Genomic DNA, 21,769 nt, shown 5'->3' on the forward strand with positions numbered 1-21,769 from the left:
GTCAGCCGGTGCCCAGTCAGTCCTAGGAGGAGACGTATTGACTCCACATGGAAAGTGAGACAGTGGAAGTCAGGGGCAGATCACCTGAGGCTGCTGTTAGTACCAACACATCCCATAAATAGATCGGCACTGTGTTAGTTCACCCCCCAACACTTTCTGACTTCCCTACGCTGTCTGCGGCGCTAAACCCCCGTCCACTGGCTCCTCCTGACGACACAAATCTACAGTTTTATCTCTAAAAAAGAATTTCCTGAGCAGCCTGACAGTTGTTACATTTGGTTGGGACTATTTTCAGCGGCGTATTGATCCACATTTGGTGCTCTACAGAGTATTGCAGGCAGCAGGACGGTGTGAGCGGCTCTGGTGTGCTTTAGGTCACAAAGTGACCTGAGGAACATGACAGCTGCTAGCAGGACGTTTCTTTCAGTAATGAAGCTGCATCGTTAACTAACTCCATGTAGGAGGAGGATTTCCCCCTTGTGGAGGAGTTCTGGTTGGTTGATTGTTTCTCAAACGAGGGCGGGCAGCTGTCCATGCTGATGATACCATCTTATAGCCCCAGGCTGTCCCCCCGCCCTGACTGTCTCCAGCCAGCCTCACACCGCCTCATTTAAACCCAATAACTAGACGACCCAGTAGAGAGACGTGTGAGCTCCTTCCAGGCAGGACGCTCATTTCAAACAGGATCGACTGCAAACTGTGCTGGAAGTGGACGCACACGCCCCCGTCAGAGAGTTTACAGCCTTAATATCTCATTGTCTTATGACTCCTGTTTACTGTGTGGGTGTTTCTGTTGGGCTGCTCGTGTTCTCTTGTTCTCAGGTCTCCGTTGTAGACGAGCAGCTTGTCAGACACACACAGCTCTTATTTCCTCTATATTATTTAGTTTGTTCTGAGCCAAGTACTCTAAATCAGTCTGTCAGGGGTTTTAATGTGTTGATTTCACAGCATCAAACAACGGCTACAGAGAGGAGCTACAGCACATCATCAAATATCCACAGCCACAGTCTATAAATAACTCTGACTGAGCCTAAAATATTCCCACCTCAGAGTTTCAGGGCTCCTGTTTGCTGAACGTCGTCAGCAGAAGGAAGCGTGGCCCTGCAGTCCTGCGGTGAAGCCACGCCGCCTCCTAAACTCTCCCACGTTCCTTTGATTGCTAACGGATGAAGCCTCTCACCTGCTCTCAGCCACGCAGACCGAGAAATATTGTCGTCTGGCACCAAATTTGTTGTGATTAAGCTAAATGAGGCTTTGTGCGGCTCTGCGGTGCATCTGCAGAGAAAAATCAATCCCAGCCTCTGTTCCCTGCCACTAATTTGATTTAGTTCAATTTGAAAAAACAGGGCTGAGAGAGGCCTGGCCCCCGGGACCAGCTGCCATCACGTTTTACCCCGACTGTTCACCTAACAGATCTGCTACCCCCCCCCCCCAACAGTCCCAACACAGGGGGAATACTGTTTGACTGTTTTGGCTGACTTCACCTTTACCTTTAGATGAAACGTGCTTCAGTCCATCATGTGCTTCTGATCATGATGTTATCAGGTACAACAATGTAACTGACATCAACTGTTACACTGGACCCCCCCAACAGGAACCTACAGTGTCTTCTGGCCACATTTACCCTCCACATTACATCATCAAGCACAGCGGCTCTGAGGAAGACGACAGTTTCACCTGGAGCTGTGAACAGCTCACGTTGGACACGACCAATAATTGGATTTTTGCTCTTGGCGCAAAATCAATTAGAAAACTTTCAGTCGCGGCATCATTGCAGCATTAGGCAGCGTGACTACACCTGCCACATCCATTATGCTGTGGGTCAACGTGACCTGCTCACATTGGTGTAATTCTACTGCTGACCAACTCTCCACTTTCTCTCAACAGCCCCACTTTGTCCTGCTTCGTACATCAGGGTGAATATCTGAGTATCAAGCAGCCTGATTGGTCGATCCAGCTGACGGGTCCTGTCCTGTCTGCAGCTCTGTGAGGTTGGGCTCTTGAGCTAAATGCTAACATGCTGGTGTTCAGCAGCTACAGTGGTGACCATCTTCAGCCTCGTGTTTCAGCCCACCATCATCACCAAACAGGAAGTGAAAGGAGTCATAATCCAAAGTGACACAAGTTAAGATGTTATTTCTAGTGACACCCGCTGTCACACCTGTCTGCTGCTTCACCTTGGAACTGAATGCTGGGAAATGTAGGACGTCCTCATGGGAAGCTTCATGGAGGCATCTGAAACTGACATCAGCCTACGACGTAACGACACGTGAGGGGGACTGCTCCTTTAATTATGAACAGTATATGACATCTGAAAATGTTTGGGGCGCTGCAGCGGACAGCAGTCCATGTTCTGAGGCACAGAGGTTGGTTTCATTCATTTTACTTCCCTCATTTTCACTTTAATCACACCTTTCGCTCCCTCCTCTTTCATCTGAAGGCCATCCATAAAAGTGATTTGATACATGCCGCTGATAATGTCCCTCCTGCCGTTACACAGACGGAGCAGCAGATAAGTGCGCGGGGGCACCGGTGTCTGTGCGGCACATGACGAGCCCGTACCCAGGGACCTTGTTAAAGGCCTCATATATCTCTGCACACCGTCTACCCAGAGGGCTGAGGGGGAACAGCTGCTATTGATAAGCTTCATATAAATGCTGAGACACCTGCGAGGCACGTGTTCAGACGGCGAGGAGGCTCTGTGCTGGATTACAGCCACTGTCCCTGTGGAAGTCTCTGTCGTGGTACATTCCCACCAGACTGGACCACTGTGTGCTGACACCTCGACTTTAGTTTGAGCTGCAGACTTTATACAGCCTGGCCCTGTACACACACACATACACACAATACACACACACACAATACACACACACAATACACACAATACACACAATACACACACACAATACACACACACACAATACACACAAACACACACACAATACACACAAACACAATACACACACACACACTCACACACTCACACACACACACACACACACACACACACACAATACACAAATTCTGACCCCATGAGCGTAAACAAGAACAACTCCAAATATTAAACTTCCTCTCAGGCTGTAAACGACCCTGACGGCCGGCAGCCCTCAGAGGTCCCTGTGCTGGAGAGTGAATCAACCCGCTCAGGGCGTCACGTCACCTGTGTCAGGTGAGTCTTCGTCTGGATAAATGAACGCAGTCACATAACGTGATGGCAGTTTGCCTCCATCACCAACACCTGATCTGTCACAGTCACAGGGTGTCCTCTGGGGTTTCTGACTGGGTGTCCAGCTTCAGGAGTCTGTCAGAGGGAAGGATGGCGGCACGGAGCCGTCATGTAGATTTACTGTCTGTCTGCGTCTGTTCCCTCATCTGAATGAACTGGGACTGGATTTAAGTCATGACATGTCAGGAAAGCACTGCACCCTTTTCTTGTTGTTGGCAGCCAAAGCTCTCAGTGCATGAGGAGCCCTTTAGTAGCTGCTGATCCCTGAGAAGAATACCTGCAGGACCGCTCCACTCCAAACTCCCTTTTTGAACTGTTACCTTCTGGCAGACGTTTCAGGACATTACAGACCAGAACAAACACGAAACAGCTTCTCTGCAAGAGCCACAACTGCACTAAACACTGTCTGAGTGGAATCTTGTGAAGTGCCGTGTTGTTTGGGTGTGGATGATATTCACTTATTTTGTACTTATACACTGTTTATTCTATCTATTGCGCTGCTTTCATGTGTGTTTCTTTTCTACTTTTTATGGCACCTACAGGAGGTCGCACCTTTAAGTTTACAAGTACTGAGTACTTGTTGCAATGACAATAAAGACATTCATTCATTCATTCATTCATTCATAGCTTCCTTTTCCGACACGGTCATGACGTGATCTTGATCTACACTTCACCTGCAGTGGTTTCGTGCTAAAATGGCTGTTTGCAGGTAAAAACCTGTGCTCGGCTCTGTACAGACAGCTCAGACTAATGGCTTCATCGGACATGCACCCCCCCAGACCAGAGCAGCAGAGGCAGCTGCAGAGGAGGATTCATCGAGCGGAGCCCCGAGTGCAACTGTAGCCGAGAACAATGATGCCGTGAAGACGTCATGGTCTCCATGTGACCAGAGACGGAGGGTCACTGGATCCTGTTTGGCTGCTATCTCGCCTCTTTTAACCTGACAGTGTTGTACTTGTATGGAGCCCCCGTGGTTAGGCTGGAGCAGGAGTGTAGATGTGATGCAGCTGACGATAAATGTGAGCTTGGAGCTGCTGTTGTTTGTACTGTCCCACCTTCACTCTGCTCTTCCTGAGATCACTGCTCTGCTAAACCAACAGCAGCAATTACTTATGTTGACAGACTTCCTTTCAGAAACCAGAGGAAACCATTAATCATCGCTTCTTAAAGTACAACAGGAGCGCAGGTGCTGTTCAGGAGGGAGGGGGAGACAAAGAGAGAGAAAACACAGAGCTTAAGATGCAACCCATGCAAATGAGCCCCCCCTTTAATTTGCTTGCAAATGGCAAATGATTTTGTGCGGCTGACTGACTTATCGGGCTGTGACACGGCGGGTGTGTTGTTCTCTGTCTTCACCTTGGCTCCGCAATCACAGCAAACACACTCTCCCATGCTGTACACTTGCTCCCTCTACTCCACGCAGGAGTGGGGGGAGGAGTGAGAAGAGTGGTGGTGGTGGTGGAGCGGTTTGAGGGGGGGGGGCTGCCAAACAAACCCTCCCTGATATAATTAGTTTTCTCCGCTGCACCTAATTAACCTTTGTCTGTCTGGCACTTACGCATCTCATTCACAAGCTGAGCGCTCTTTCATTAGCAGCATGTTGTGTTTTTAATGTGTTTTACCAGTCATGGTGCGGCGGCTCTTTCTAATCTTCAAACCGCTTCTCTGCCGCTGTTTGAAGACGGGGGACTGGTGCACGTAGGCGTGTGGGAGATGAAGTGGCTTTAGTGATGATTTGATTCAAAGAGGCTTTGAAATGATGTGGTTTCATGCATACTGAGGGGGGAGGACGGGCGGGGGGGGGGGGGGGTCAGGGTGCACATGTGGAAGGTGGATACGTACACTTGGATGTCCAGCATGATCCTCTTGTCCTCCTCCACATGGATTCCCCAGATGCAGTCCTGGCCTTTATCGTAGGCTTCAGGCCAGTTTGGAGACAGAACCACTCCAGCTGAATCTGTGATCTCACCACTGCACACAGCTGGAACACACACACACACACACACAGATGTGAGGACAGGCAGCTCTCAGTGTGACGTTTACTTCATCACCACACAGAAAAATGGGGCTGACTGTCAAGGTTCCTCTTCAGGGACTCTCTAAACACAAGTGGCCACACAGGAATCAATGTGAGGTCAGTTTATACAGAAGCTTAAAGGTGTACATCAGGAACCGTCTGGTCTAACGATGATAAAACAGGATCTCCAGTCTGAGGTTTGAGGTTTGATGGCTCAGAGGCTGTACACACTGTGGTCTATATGGGCTTTAAAAGATGTCCCCAACATAGCGCATGGACAACTCACCCTGTTTGGTTTGGCCATCATATAGAGACACGTTTGCTGTGTTTAGGCGTCTTGGACACACTTTGATAGATCAGACACCAACAGGGGGACAAGGGGAAGGTGTGTCCTCTCTGAGGAGGACCGAGTGCTTTCCATAGGCACAGAAACTGAATCTGAGCTTCTGATTTAACATCACAGTAACTGTGGTCCACACTCGTCCCTGCTCAGAGTTTCACTTCACTACATGTGGTTTGCTTATTTCACTTGGATGAAAGTGCTTCCTTCTATGTGATGGAGCACAACAGACGGATTATTCTGAGCAGCACAGACACACAGACCTCTGCAGGCCGGCTCGGTCTCGTTCCACTGGGGATTGTTGGGGTCCATGCATTCGATGGTGACGGACCCCTGCTCCAGAGTATAGCCAGGGTCACAGGCAAACTCCACCACAGCTCCCACCGCCCAGGTGACGTCGCTACTGGTCAGGTTACCGTACTTCACGAAGGGTTCGTAGCAGTGGCCCGCTGCAAAGCCTGTGACACAGACACATTTTCAGAGGGGGACGAGTTAGCGTCTCCATAAACGATATGTTACATATTTGTAGACATTTGTTAACAAGCACACAGTGTGTAGACCCCTTCAAGTAACGTCACATGAACACGGTGGTAGAGGAACACCATCCTGCATTGTGTCCTGGACATTTTAGAGCTGGTGTAGGACCAGTTGCAATGAAAATAATCTTTAATTCAGGAATTGCAGAAATTTGCACATTTTTCCTGATGGACACACTTTAGAAGACGGAGTGACGGTTAGAAACGTCTGAGCGAGGGCTCATGGACGAGGTCAGCTGTTCACCACGATGGGAATGTTTGTCAGGATGAAGGAGGGACCATGAGATCAGCTGGGGACACGCTGAACAGCATTAAGTCCTGTTAATGGTCATAATGAGGTCTGCTACTCCTTCTGGACTTAATCCCATTTGTGGCAGAGAAGCGGGGGCCTAAGAAGATTACACTGATTGTATTTCCAAGTGGTCCTCGAGGACCAGAGACGAGCTGCTATTTGATGGTAAATGCTGCAACAAATGTGAGGACTAAAGATAAGAAAAGCTAAGTGATATCTCACCCTGGCCATTAGAGTCCCTGCTCCGTGGAAGAGGACAAAGCATGGATTCTTATGTACGAGGTTCTCAAAGAGGCTGCAGGTTAACACTGTGAGCCTGAAAGACTGTCCTCGCCTCTTTCATAGCCGAGCAGGCAAAGAGTAAAAAGAAACTTTCCTGGAGGAATGCATTGAGAGCCTCCATTGTGTGACAGGAGCAGAGAGGCACCTCTCACACAGTGTTTGGATTCAGCCAATAACATGTCTGTAGCTGGGATGACGGCAGTGAAAAATGTTTGTTAGTTACTTTTGTTGTCTTCTGCACCTCAGTGATCACTGAGGCTGTGATTCACTCTCATAACGTCCCAGCAGTATTTCAGTCATGGTACTAACATGTATGTGAACATTATGGCCCCACGTAGACCTGTTTATCCTGTAAATATCAGTCTGTGATATGTGGCTGGTGTGGTGATGAGCTGGTAAAGTTCAGAGTGACGCACGATATCAATGTTCAGAAAAAGACTTATGAGGAAAATGTGACAGAGGACACAGAAGTGATGAAGACGATGGAGACACAACACACAGCTTCTAGCCTTTCTTTGGAGCTGTGGACCACGTGACACGTTTGACAGCTCTGATGAATTTAACCACTTAAATATCAGTGCTGGGATCTAATTAGTACTGATCTTATAGTGTTTCCACATTTCACTAGATTAAAAGCACTTTGTCTTTGGGGGTGGTGCAGTAGCCCAGAGGACATGACCCTGGGATAAACCATGTCACCGCGCGGCGTCCTTCAGCTGCCTGTCGCTCTTACCTTGGTACCTGAGGGCAGTGCCTGTGGATGTGCCTGCAGTGTCTGTGGTCAGCTCGATGAAGAGATGCCTGGACGTGCTGAGCAGGCCTTCGTTGGGCAGATACTCCACCTCGTATGAATCATAGAGAGCAGCTGCATCGATGCTGTTACCGTTCTTGATCAGCAGCCTAGAAGAAAGGGAACGAAGCACCATTTAGCACCACTCTTCCTGCTGATGAAACCAATGCCCTCGCTGCTTTGGTGTTTAAAGGAGCGTGTCTGATTGTGCAGGTTGAACCCTGGAAAGAGACCTGCAGACTTCATATTAAGCTCCAGTATCCCTGTGTTACTGATGACCCACTGAGGATCATCACCAACTCTCTCTGCCTGCTTTAGCTCCTTCTTTTGGATTTCCAGCAGCAGCTCAGATATTTTCTCAGGAGATGGTGGAGACCAAACCGGAGTATTAGTGCTCATTAATCAGCTCATAATCAGTGGGCAGATCGGTCTCAAGGGCATGCTGTAAATTCCTCTAAATCTTTTCTTGTTTTTGTCGTTTCATCTATACTAGAAATGCAACGGTAGCATGTAACTGTGTGTCACCACCCTCAGTGTTATTTTGATATAATTTAATATAGATCCTATATATATTTATATATATTATAATATATATTTTAAGATTCTACATTGACCAGTCCAGGGTGACCCCGCTCTCGCCCACTGTCAGCTGGGATTGGCTCCTATCGACAAATGTGGTGACTCAAACTGCTCAGCTGGTAACTCGAATAAAGATCTGGACCTGGTCTGAGTCCTATTAATGGTAAACTGGTGCGTCTGTGGGTGAAGCCAGTGATCCATCAAAGACTTGCTGATGAGTCCGGTATCTTCTGGGAGCTACATAGCCAAAGCCATAGAAGTGGTATGTATAGGATGACCAAAAAACAGATGGCTTTTAACAAGAAACTCTTCTCTTAGAGAAGCCAGCTCATTACACCACAACCTTTTACACACGTGCCAGCGCTCCATCTTCTCCGTGTGATCACTTCCGTCTGATCTTTCCAGTTTCCTCTGAGCTGTCCAGATGTCTCCTCGTGTCTCTGGGGTCTATATTTGGAGCAGGAGTGCAGGAGCAGCCCAGAGCAGCTACTGGCTGGTATACAAAATGGATTATTCAGCTAATTTCCCCCCTGTGGCTCTTCCTTTCAGTCCTCTGTAATGAGAGCCCCATGCTGCTAAAATGACACTCTAGTGTCACCGCTATGAGCTGCACTGACAGCCAGTCGTTGCCCTGCAGATTCCTCGGAAACAAGGTGCTCTCAGGAACAAAGCAGAGGGTACGAAGCACAAGAGGCCCGATGATTGAACACAAGTGGGGGAACGTGCACGAGTGGAGAGGACGAGCACGAGACGGCCGTCTGTAACCAGAACATGTACTCAGATCACATAACCAAATGTCCTCAGTTCAGAAGGTCTTGACGTTCAGATTCAGACTGTTGTCAGTGAGTAGACCTGACCATCATATACCACAAACTCTCCACTGAAGCATTCACTGTAGATCATGTTCATGTCAGTGTGAGCACCTTTGAATGAATGAATTTCAAAGCTTGTCATTTAATGTGACGTCAGCAATTCATGAATATTTAATAATATCTACAAAAAGTATTTTTATAATTTTATATACTCACTAAAACACACTGAGCTGATTATGTTTCCTCCCTCAAAACATCAATGAAGATGAAGATTTACAATCAGTGCTGAAAAGTGGAACTGTTAAAGTTCACTGGTTCACTGGTTTTCTGTTTATAATGTCCGACCATCCTCACAGAAGAGCTGAGTGTCCTTCTTACCGATCATCATCCTCAGCCAGCGCCACCTTCTCAAAGTGGATGTGCAGCCTGTGGCCCTCGGGGGCCTCCAGCAGCCAGTGGCAGGTCAGGTTGTTGCTGTAGTTGCTGGGAAAACCAGGAGAGACGATTCGACCGACGGTGACGTTCCTGATCAAACCACCACAGGCGGCTGAGAGAGAAGGAGGAGATAGCAGGATGAAAAATGTCACATTGCCCTTTAACTTACTGAGCACAGATTACAAATGAAGTTTTTGAAACGAACTCTGGTGTCAGTACGGACGATCAGACAGTAATGGCCCCAGAAGGGACAAGGATGCTGTTAATGTCGACGTTAGAGCTGCACGAATCAAATCCGTTAGAAAACTGTTGGCTCAGCAGGAACACATAAAGGCTGGTGGAGGCCGGCAGGGGGCAGGAAGAACCTTCTGGTACCAAGTCTCATGTGGTAAATTCAGTATAATGACCATGTCCACAGCACTGATCCATCTGAACAACAGAGTCAAGTCATCCTCAGCATTCAGCTGCTCCCTCGTTCTCTTTTCATCACAAGCTCACTAATCAGTCTCTTCTTCTCTGCCGTCTCTCCAGGGCTCTTTACTTCCTGTCGATTCAACACTTCTCGCAGGTGTCTCACATTAAAGGTGTTCTAGCAGCAGAGACGAAGCCTTTTAGCCACTGAAAAGGTCTTAATGTGACTTCTGTGCAGGAGGCATTTGGAAGCTCTGACTCCACTGTTGAACTAATGGACTCGGTGCCTTGGAAACTAGACTGAATTTATCCAGACGACAGCTGAACAAGGAAGACGTTCAAAAGTGTTAAAAGCAAACAGCAAATTAAAACATGGAGGCTTCACACTAAAACACAGTCACAAATATAGAAACAAATATTGTGCACAGCAGTGGAAATCAGAAACAGAGGCCCTGTCCTCTCTGGATGTGTAGATATAAGTTTAAACAGGCTTTAAGGCACAACTAGCATTTAAAAAAGACTAAAGCTGTAATCACTGAAAAAAGATCGATGAGATCCATGTTTACACGTCTGCTGCAGCCTGTCAGCAGCTCCTCACCCTAAAGTTCAACCTCCACCTGTTCCTGTTTACATCACCACCACCATCCTAACTGGTTTATATCACCACCTCCATCCTAACTGGTTTACATCACCACCACCATCCTAACTGGTTTATATCACCACCATCATCCTAACTGGTTTATATCACCACCACCATCCTAACTGGTTTATATCATGACCTCCATCCTAACTGGTTTACATCACCACCACCATCCTAACTGGTTTACATCATCACCACCATCCTAACTGGTTTATATCATCACCACCATCCTAACTGGTTTACATCATCACCATCATCCTAACTGGTTTATATCACCACCACCATCCTAACTGGTTTACATCACCACCACCATCCTAACTGGTTTATATCATCACCATCATCCTAACTGGTTTATATCATCACCACCACCATCCTAACTGGTTTATATCATCACCACCATCCTAACTGGTTTATATCATCACCATCATCCTAACTGGTTTATATCATGACCTCCATCCTAACTGGTTTACATCACCACCACCATCCTAACTGGTTTATATCATCACCACCATCCTAACTGGTTTACATCACCACCATCATCCTAACTGGTTTATATCACCACCACCATCCTAACTGGTTTATATCATCACCACCATCCTAACTGGTTTATATCATCACCATCATCCTAACTGGTTTATATCATCACCACCACCATCCTAACTGGTTTATATCATCACCACCATCCTAACTGGTTTATATCATCACCATCATCCTAACTGGTTTATATCATGACCTCCATCCTAACTGGTTTACATCACCACCACCATCCTAACTGGTTTATATCATCACCACCATCCTAACTGGTTTACATCACCACCATCATCCTAACTGGTTTATATCATCACCACCACCATCCTAACTGGTTTATATCATCACCATCATCCTAACTGGTTTACATCACCACCACCATCCTAACTGGTTTATATCATCACCATCATTCTAACTGGTTTATATCACCACCATCATCCTAACTGGTTTATATCATCACCACCACCATCCTAACTGGTTTACATCACCACCACCATCCTAACTGGTTTATATCATCACCATCATCCTAACTGGTTTATATCATCACCACCATCCTAACTGGTTTATATCACCACCACCATCCTAACTGGTTTACATCACCACCATCATCCTAACTGGTTTATATCATCACCACCATCCTAACTGGTTTATATCATCACCACCATCATCCTAACTGGTTTATATCACCACCACCATCCTAACTGGTTTATATCATCACCACCATCATCCTAACTGGTTTATATCATGACCTCCATCCTAACTGGTTTATATCATGACCTCCATCCTAACTGGTTTATATCACCACCATCATCCTAACTGGTTTATATCATCACCACCATCCTAACTGGTTTATATCACCACCACCATCCTAACTGGTTTATATCATCACCACCATCCTAACTGGTTTATATCACCACCACCATCCTAACTGGTTTATATCATCACCACCATCATCCTAACTGGTTTATATCATCACCATCATCCTAACTGGTTTACATCATCACCACCATCCTAACTGGTTTATATCACCACCACCATCCTAACTGGTTTATATCATCACCACCATCATCCTAACTGGTTTACATCATCACCACCATCCTAACTGGTTTATATCACCACCACCATCCTAACTGGTTTATATCATCACCACCATCATCCTAACTGGTTTACATCACCACCACCATCCTAACTGGTTTATATCATCACCATCATCCTAACTGGTTTATATCACCACCACCATCCTAACTGGTTTATATCATCACCATCATCCTAACTGGTTTATATCATCACCACCATCATAACTGGTTTACATCACCACCATCATCCTAACTGGTTTATATCATCACCACCATCATCCTAACTGGTTTACATCATCACCACCATCCTAACTGGTTTATATCACCACCACCATCCTAACTGGTTTATATCATCACCACCATCATCCTAACTGGTTTACATCACCACCACCATCCTAACTGGTTTATATCATCACCACCATCATCCTAACTGGTTTATATCATCACCATCATCCTAACTGGTTTATATCACCACCACCATCCTAACTGGTTTATATCATCACCACCATCCTAACTGGTTTATATCACCACCACCATCCTAACTGGTTTATATCACCACCATCATCATTTGTATTTCTCTGCAATAAATATTTCTGCATGGACTTCTGAATGCCTGATTGTTTGGATGCACTTGAGAATTTCTCAGTTCTCAGACCAAAATATTTTTTTAAACACCTGGAGGACAAAGTCAGTCTGTAGAACCCTGTGTTAAACCAGTTTACCTCCTACCTGAGAGAAAGAAAACTTTCCAGCCAAAACAAGAAAGATTTTCTTTATCTGCTGCTTCCATTATATGCGGTATTCCCCAAGGTACAAGTTTAGGACCTCTTATGTTCTCACTATAGACGCTTCTCCTTGGCTCTGTCTTTGAGAAATACAACATATAAATACAAAAGCAGCCGCTCCAAAGTACATTACTGATCTGCTAATCCTATATTCTCCAAAAGTAACCACAGTATTTAAGACGCTGCACTGAAATAGTCTCCAGTTCCACCTTAAGTACGATCCAACATGATCCACCTCTCTTCGTTTGCTTTTAGGTTAGCCCCGAGGCTTTTGTCCACTCTTATTTCTAATGTCTTCTTACTACATTTTAATCTGTTGTTTATACTCAGTTTCTCTAAACTTCCTATTTCATTACTTTGAGACTGTCATTTTAGTTGTTTTTCCCATTTTCGTCTTGCCCCCTACATATATGTATTATATGTATTATTGTATTATCTTGTGTTTTGTCTCTTATGTATTATTCCTTTAATATATCAATATATTCCAATGCATACCTGTATTAACCCATCTGCCTCACCTGGGAAGCGCTTTGGGTGAACTGCTGTTGTTTTTAAATGTGCTTTATAAATAAAAGTGACTGGAGTTTGATTTTAAATTCAAGATTATGGAGGGAACCAAGAAATGAGGTGAGACATTTTAAGAGATACAATCAGATTTATCAACACATACAGAAAACCCATCTACAGATATAGGTGAGTGTGTGTGTGTGTGTGTGTGTGTGTGTGTGTGTGTGTGTGTCTTTTGTTTACCAGCTGATCAGGTCAAGGTTACTCATGCAGACAAAGCTTAATTAAAGCAGAGCAGGAAGAGTAAACCCTCTGGCATTCTGCCCAGCCCTCAGTAATCACACCTCTATTCACCTGCTACACACACACACACACACACACACACACACAATCAAGATGGCAGAGATATAGATGCGCAGCCACACAAACTCCCTCTTTGAAATTGCTTTCCCTGCGCTGTGAGTCGATCAGAGTGGTCAGGAGTAAAATGGTCACTTATTATTCATCAAGAATCAGTCAGAGCAAAGAAAGAAAAAAACTTTCATCAGCGGCTCTCCTGTGGGAGTGCAGCCTGTCTGTCTCTATGCCTGTCAGGCTAAGGGACCGGGAGGTCCACTAGATAACTCTGGGCAGAAAAAAATAGCCAAACATGCTGATTGTTGGTGGGAATTGTGTGGAGAAAACTGGCACAGAACGGCTGGAGCAAAGCAAACATTCATATTGAGAAAACCTTCAAAAGTCTTCACACAGGCAGAGGTCAGGGCTGAAGGTGGCCACTTTACTGTCAGTACAAAACGCCACAACAGCAGCACAATGATAATGCTGTTATAAAAAGGTTTTATAAAATATATTTCTGGTAGAAATGCACACTTAGTATGTTATTCATGTTAGACATTATCCACAATGATTTTAAGGACTTACGGTATTAATGCAAATGCTGGCAATGCTATTAATAATCATGCTAATAATAATAATGGTAATTCTATTCATATAAATAAAATACTGGTTTCATAAATACAATACATTCTACTTCATGTGACAACTATTAAGTAATTTAAGATACATGGATCACTATTCTAAATGCAATGCTAATAATAATAATCACATATTTGTAGTGATAGACTACATATGCTGTTTTTATAATAGTATACATTACATACATGTGTTTTGTACTGTATGTATCACACATCATGTTAATATGTATTACTATATTAGAGACATTATTTCGTTATTAGTTTTAAAACATGTAACACTGAAAACAACGATAGTTGAATGCTGATTCTAATGTTTCATATTGTAAATATCTACATTTATGAATTATAGAAAGAATGTGAATTTATCACTTAAGTAATATCTATATTTTTACTCTTTGTAAGGTGATATCATTTTGTTATATAACTTATTGTCCATATTATGTTGAATCAAAGGATTAAAATGACATAATGCTAATAATGCTAATAATAAACATTATATTTTGGACTTAATTAAAATTAAAATAGTAAAAGTCACATCATTAAAATAAGAAACTGACTCCAGAAGAGAGATTATCTCCATGACATGTCCCGTGTGGACTGCTAATGGTTTAGTGTTTAAAGAGAATAAACTCATCCAGTGGTTCCTGCCTCTCCAGCTGTGGGGGTTGGGGTGGGGGGGGCTCTGAGCCGGTGGTTGTGGTTACCTAAGCAGTGCGGCTCCTTGCCACTCCAGTAGGGGGTGCTAGCATTGCGGCAGGTCAGCACACCGGGGCCCTGCAGCTGGTAGCCGGTCAGACAGGAGAAGAATGCCTCCCCCCCAGAGTGGAGGCTGCTCACCGACACGTCACCGTAGAGGGGGCGCTGGGGGAAGACACAGCTCAGCACAAAGGCTGCACAGACAGAGAGAGAGGGAGGGGGGGGGGGGGGGAGATAGAAGCACAGTCAGACGGACGGACAGACAGACAGACAGACAGGTTTGAACTGGTTGCTCATGCTAGGCACCAGACACCAACCATGAAGGTGTTTTTTCTGATGTTTTCAGGTGTTTGCAGCAGCATGACGTCTCCAGACCTCTGGGGTTTCAGCATGAGGACCAGAGGTGGTTTATCTTCAGAGATCAGCCCAAACTACCACTGACACAGTGGGAGAAACAAGAGCTTCCCTTTGTAGGTGGACATTATGCTGCTGGTTTCCAGCCGTGGAGGAGCACTGGCACAGGAGCTGCACTGTCATGGCTGCCAAGGTGAATTCAGGATAATGTACCTCAATACTGCAGGAGTGAAATCACTCTCATCGTTCTGCTGCTCTCCCTCCAACACAAACTCTGTCTACATCCACTAATTCCATCTGGCTGCTCTTTCTTCAGGTGCTGAGCTACCTTGAGTCAACACTTCCTGTAAGTGTTTCACATTAAAAGCCTACCTGGAGAGGGGGGGTGGGGCCTTCGAACAGCTCCAAGCCTCTCAGTGTGATACATCTGCACAGGACGTGTCTCACTGGCGGCGCTTTAACAGCTTGAAAAAACAGCTGTTTGAAATGATTAGTCAGTGAGAGCAGAGTTTCTCTAAACTCCTGTGATTTAATGCTGCTCCACACTATGAGTGAGTGAGCAGCAATCAGAGCTAAAAACACTCTGGATGGACCAAAGGCAACGACCACGACTGCTCTGCTGTTGGCACAACATGATGCATCCATGTACAAGGTCCCATGAATGATAGCTGGAGCAGTTAATGCTCACACACACACACACACACACACACACACACACACACACACACACACTATTCTCTGTGGAAAACTCAGTACTACTCATTTGGTGGACCTTCTCTACCTTCTCTAAACTACAGGAGCGTCCATCCCTCCTCCATCGTGACAGTAACCTCCAGAGGTAAATATATCAGAGACCCCCCCCCCCGTGACGGAGGAGACGTCACTCCGATGAGGAGCAACGCAAAGAGACGGCAGAAGATATGAAATCCAGATTCTATGAAAGCATCGGCAACAGAAACGTCCTCTAACCCAAGTGTTCGGACACCTAAAGGTCTGAGCTGCTTTGACCTGCAGAAAGAAGAAGGACCTTCAGTCACTGTCCCCAGAAACTGGTCACACTGGAGAATCCAGGTGTGGTTACACCAGGGACTGTGGGGGGGCAGTCTACCAGAGTGTGTGTGTGTGTGTGTGTGTGCTGCCCTCACCCTGGGGTTTCCAGTAGCACCCTGACTGATGAACTAGTTGAGGGCCTTAACTAACAGCAGCTGGGGGGTGAGGATGACTTCACTACATTGTTGTACACATGGATTAGTGCACTGAATTAAATCCGTGATTTGAAGAGCTGAGTTTGCTTCAGATGAGGACACGGAGGCTTCAGTCTGAAGTATGATGAAAACTGGTGTAAGAAGACGTTGAGGCCAATAAACGACGCTGCTCTGCAGTTTAGCTCTCTGGCTGCCCCCCCCCCCAAAAAAAAGCTGTGAATGCTCATCCTGGCTTCACAGGGCCTCATCTGTGAAGTCACCCCCCCTTTCCAAACCGTCCCTGTCAAACTCATCTTTAATTAGACTGTCTGTCCAGTGGAAAACACACAGTACAGTGACATTTAGTGTGGCTGTGTCCCCCCCCACCAGAGCCCACCTCATCTCTGCCGGCTCTCAGGTGACCAGTTAACTAACGGGCTCTTCCACTGGCACTGATGTGTCTCCTCGGGCCTCCTGGCCCCGGACCAGCCATATTAATAACATATTTCTGCTAAAGACTGGGATCCATCTCGCTGTAATTGTCCTGGTTTTATTGTTCGCCCTCCGATGGCTTGGCAGTGGCGCTGCTATTGATTCTGTCTGTTGGGGACAGCGCTGAGCCTGGAGCGAGGAAATATGTAGGGAGATTAAATAGGCCAATAAATGACAACCTACGACCTCGGCTGCTTCCAACGCTCAGTTAGTGCTGAGGGATGTTTGCCAGCTCTGTAGAGTCTCACAGAAATAGAGATAAGAAGAGCGGTGTTGGTCTTTAAAGTATTTCTCATTAGAGCAGCGTCCCAGACTAGTGGTGCCACGGTAGCAGCTGCTGGAGCTGTGTCCTATCACTCCCTCAGCTAGTCATTACCGTGGTCAGCCGTGGCTATTAATATCCAGGCCAACCAAAAACCGGGGAGCTCGCAGGCTCACTGGAGACTAGAAAAGAGATAAAAGAGCCATCATGGTAGCATTGTGGCATCATAACACTGGTGCTAACAGGGAGCTCTCGCTGAGACAAATGGCCTCGGAGCGGTAAAATGCCTGCTGTATGCTGCATCACTTTGTCTTGTCTTCTCACACCTTCTGGCCATTTATCATGTTTTGGTTTTAATGAAAGCTTATTGATAAGCGCTGCTTTTCTTTCTCTCGTTCATACCGCAGACGGTACAGGCCGGCCGTAGGCGTGGCGTTCAGCCAAAGTCTTCTGGGTCTCATGGACTCTTCTTCAGAGAGAGACGAGCAGTATGAGACGGGAGAGGAGACGCCGAATCGACCTTCATGGACTAGTTTTGATCATCTACGGAACATTCAGCAGGGTTCCTCAGAGTGAGCACAGAAACTGAGATGATGGCATCTGTACACACGTTACATGTTTGTAGTAGTAGTACTGTTGCAGTAGTAGTAGTACTATAGTAGTAGTAGTATCACAGTAGTAGTAGTAGTTGTAGTACCACAGTAGTAGTAGTAGTACTGCAGTAGTAGTAGTACTGTAGCAGTAGTAGTAGTACTATAGTAGTAGTAGATTAGATTAGATTAGATTCAACTTTATTGTCATTACACCTGTACAGTACAAAGCAATGAAATGCAGTTTGGCATCTAACCAGAAGTGCAATTAGTAGTACTGCGGTAGTATTAGTACTGCAGTAGTAGCAGTAGTACTGCAGTAGTAGTAGTACTGTAGTAGTAGTAGTACTGTGGTAGTACTAGTAGCAGTAGTGTTAATGGTAGCAGTAGTATAAGTAGTAGTGTTAATGGTAGCAGTAGTATTAGCAGTAGTGTTAATGGTAGCAGTAGTGTTAATGGTAACAGTAGTATTAATGGTAGCAGTAGTATTAGCAGTAGTGTTAATGGTAGCAGTAGTATTAATGGTAACAGTAGTATTAATGGTAGCAGTAGTATTAGCAGTAGTGTTAATGGTAGCAGTAGTATTAGCAGTAGTGTTAATGGTAGCAGTAGTGTTAATGGTAACAGTAGTATTAATGGTAGCAGTAGTATTAGCAGTAGTGTTAATGGTAGCAGTAGTATTAGCAGTAGTGTTAATGGTAGCAGTAGTGTTAGCAGTAGTGTTAATGGTAGCAATAGTGTTAGCAGTAGTATTAATGGTAGCAGTAGTATTAGCAGTAGTGTTAATGGTAGCAGTAGTGTTAGCAGTAGTGTTAATGGTAGCAGTAGTATTAGCAGTAGTGTTAATGGTAGCAGTAGTGTTAATGGTAACAGTAGTATTAATGGTAGCAGTAGTATTAGCAGTAGTGTTAATGGTAGCAGTACTGTTAGCAGTAGTGTTAATGGTAGCAATAGTGTTAGCAGTAGTGTTAATGGTAGCAGTAGTATTAGCAGTAGCGTTAATGGTAGCAGTAGTATTAGCAGTAGTGTTAATGGTAGCAGTAGTTTTAACAGTAGTGTTAATGGTAGCAGTAGTGTTAATGGTAGCAGTAGTATTAGCAGTGGTGTTAATGGTAGCAGTAGTGTTAATGGTAGCAGTAGTATTAGTAGTAGTGATAATGGCAGCAGTAGTGTTAATGGTAGCAGTAGTGTTAATGGTAGCAGTAGTATTAGTAGTAGTGATAATGGTAGCAGTAGTGTTAATGGTAGCAATAGTGTTAATGGTAGCAGTAGTTTTAACAGTAGTGTTAATGGTAGCAGTAGTGTTAATGGTAGCAGTAGTATTAGCAGTAGTGTTAATGGTAGCAGTAGTGTTAATGGTAGCAGTAGTATTAGCAGTAGTGTTAATGGTAGCAGTAGTGTTAATGGTAGCAGTAGTATTAGTAGTAGTGATAATGGCAGCAGTAGTGTTAATGGTAGCAGTAGTGTTAATGGTAGCAGTAGTATTAGTAGTAGTGATAATGGTAGCAGTAGTATTAGTAGTAGTGATAATGGTAGCAGTAGTGATAATGGTAGCAGTAGTATTAGTAGTAGTGATAATGGTAGCAGTAGTGATAATGGTAGCAGTAGTGTTAATGGTAGCAGTAGTATTAGTAGTAGTGATAATGGTAGCGGTAGTGTTAATTGTAGCGGTAGTGTTAATGGTAGCGGTGGTGTTAATTGTAGCGGTAGTGTTAATGGTAGCGGTAGTGTTAATTGTAGCGGTAGTGTTAATGGTAGCGGTGGTGTTAATTGTAGCGGTAGTGTTAATGGTAGCGGTAGTGTTAATTGTAGCGGTAGTGTTAATGGTAGCGGTAGTGTTAATTGTAGCGGTAGTGTTAATGGTAGCGGTGGTGTTAATTGTAGCGGTAGTGTTAATGGTAGCGGTAGTGTTAATTGTAGCGGTAGTGTTAATGGTAGCAGTAGTGTTAATGGTAGCAGTAGTATTAGTAGTAGTGATAATGGTAGCGGTAGTGTTAATTGTAGCGGTAGTGTTAATGGTAGCGGTGGTGTTAATTGTAGCGGTAGTGTTAATGGTAGCGGTAGTGTTAATTGTAGCGGTAGTGTTAATTGTAGCGGTAGTGTTAATGGTAGCGGTAGTGTTAATTGTAGCGGTAGTGTTAATGGTAGCGGTAGTGTTAATTGTAGCGGTGGTGTTAATTGTAGCGGTAGTGTTAATGGTAGCGGTAGTGTTAATTGTAGCGGTAGTGTTAATGGTAGCAGTAGTATTAGTAGTAGTGTTAATGGTAACGGTAGTGTTAATTGTAGCAGTAGTATTAGTAGTAGTGATAATGGTAGCGGTAGTGTTAATGGTAGCGGTAGTGTTAATGGTAGCAGTAGTATTAGTAGTAGTGATAATGGTAGCAGTAGTATTAGTAGTAGTGATAATGGTAGCAGTAGTGATAATGGTAGCAGTAGTGTTAATGGTAGCAGTAGTGTTAATGGTAACAGTAGTATTAATGGTAGCAGTAGTATTAGTAGTAGTGATAATGGTAGCAGTAGTATTAGTAGTAGTGATAATGGTAGCAGTAGTGTTAATGGTAGCAGTAGTATTAGTAGTAGTGATAATGGTAGCGGTAGTGATAATGGTAGCAGTAGTGTTAATGGTAGCAGTAGTGTTAGTAGTAGTGATAATGGTAGCGGTAGTGTTAATTGTAGCGGTAGTGTTAATGGTAGCGGTGGTGTTAATTGTAGCGGTAGTGTTAATGGTAGCGGTAGTGTTAATTGTAGCGGTAGTGATAATGGTAGCAGTAGTGTTAATGGTAGCAGTAGTATTAGTAGTAGTGATAATGGTAGCGGTAGTGTTAATGGTAGCGGTAGTGTTAATTGTAGCGGTAGTGTTAATGGTAGCGGTAGTGTTAATTGTAGCGGTAGTGATAATGGTAGCAGTAGTATTAGTAGTAGTGATAATGGTAGCGGTAGTGTTAATGGTAGCGGTAGTGTTAATTGTAGCGGTAGTGTTAATGGTAGCGGTAGTGTTAATGGTAGCAGTAGTATTAGTAGTAGTGTTAATTGTAGCGGTAGTGTTAATTGTAGCGGTAGTGTTAATGGTAGCGGTAGTGTTAATTGTAGCGGTAGTGATAATGGTAGCAGTAGTATTAGTAGTAGTGATAATGGTAGCGGTAGTGTTAATGGTAGCGGTAGTGTTAATGGTAGCAGTAGTGATAATATTTGGTGAATTATTAATGACGTTTGAAGCTCCTTTCTCTTCTCTCATAAAGCTGACGCTGTGCTGTTGTCTTGTTCTGACAAAGTTTGGATAAAAACAGAAAATCAAATGGGCTTAATAATTAACAATGAATTAAAAATGATTTATCTGTCAAAGACCTGAATGTTTCATGTGGACAGACTGTGGCTGATATAGCTGAATAGCACATCGGACACTAGATATGGGACACCTCCAATCCAGCCACCAAATGTGAATATTAAAAAGTAAAATGTCAGCAGTCTGGATCTGACCCATCAACAATAAACCATCTTCTGATGAGGAACACAGCTGCATCCTGTCCACAGGACAAATGCTACTCAGACAGGAAACATTGTCCTCCACCTCCGAGGATCACAGGTGAGTTAAGATTCACACATTCCCGTTGGCCGAAGCAGAATACTGAAGTCACTTAAAGGTATCTGATGAGTTCGTCTCATCATATGAATAAAGGGCGGTTACTCTCTCTGCTGAACTCTTCTGGCACATTCTGGATTTCAGGGATGAAATGGACCAAAATCTCTGCTCACTGAGATCTTTTATTGTGACTTGGTATGTAGATTTGTGCACGAAAAGCTCCAGCAGGATGTCTTACTGTAACTGTGCTGCTCATGAGCCGCTAAGCCAAGTGGAGATCCCCAGACTGGCCGGCAGCCTGCTCTGAGCAGCTGCTGCGAGGCCTCGGCTGTATCTAATCGGGCCTCGTGGCCACAGCGCCGATCGCAGGGGAAGAGTGAT

At 44.7% G+C, this 21,769-nt stretch overlaps 2 protein-coding genes across 2 annotated transcripts in view; one reads left to right on the forward strand and one right to left on the reverse strand.

The window, feature by feature from the left end:
* sez6b (seizure related 6 homolog b) overlaps window positions 1-21,769 on the reverse strand; it is an 80,295-nt gene that overhangs the window by 11,857 nt on the left and 46,669 nt on the right. The window contains exons 5-9 of the mRNA XM_070828634.1: window positions 14,935-15,120; window positions 9,253-9,421; window positions 7,427-7,593; window positions 5,847-6,041; window positions 5,069-5,207 (exon numbers count right to left, since the gene is read on the reverse strand). Coding sequence (XP_070684735.1) covers window positions 5,069-5,207; window positions 5,847-6,041; window positions 7,427-7,593; window positions 9,253-9,421; window positions 14,935-15,120 — 856 coding nt within the window. The remainder of the gene's footprint in view (window positions 1-5,068; window positions 5,208-5,846; window positions 6,042-7,426; window positions 7,594-9,252; window positions 9,422-14,934; window positions 15,121-21,769) is intronic.
* On the forward strand, window positions 19,313-21,695 carry LOC139200043 (sericin-2-like; the record flags this gene model as incomplete). The annotated part of the gene is made up of 3 exons (XM_070829273.1): window positions 19,313-19,417; window positions 20,189-20,756; window positions 21,592-21,695. Coding segments are annotated over 3 exons (777 nt in total), but the record flags the coding sequence as incomplete, so codon positions are not given.

The sequence above is a fragment of the Pempheris klunzingeri genome, chromosome 4 (assembly GCF_042242105.1).
Source record: "Pempheris klunzingeri isolate RE-2024b chromosome 4, fPemKlu1.hap1, whole genome shotgun sequence".
NCBI classification, from domain to species: domain Eukaryota; kingdom Metazoa; phylum Chordata; class Actinopteri; order Acropomatiformes; family Pempheridae; genus Pempheris; species Pempheris klunzingeri.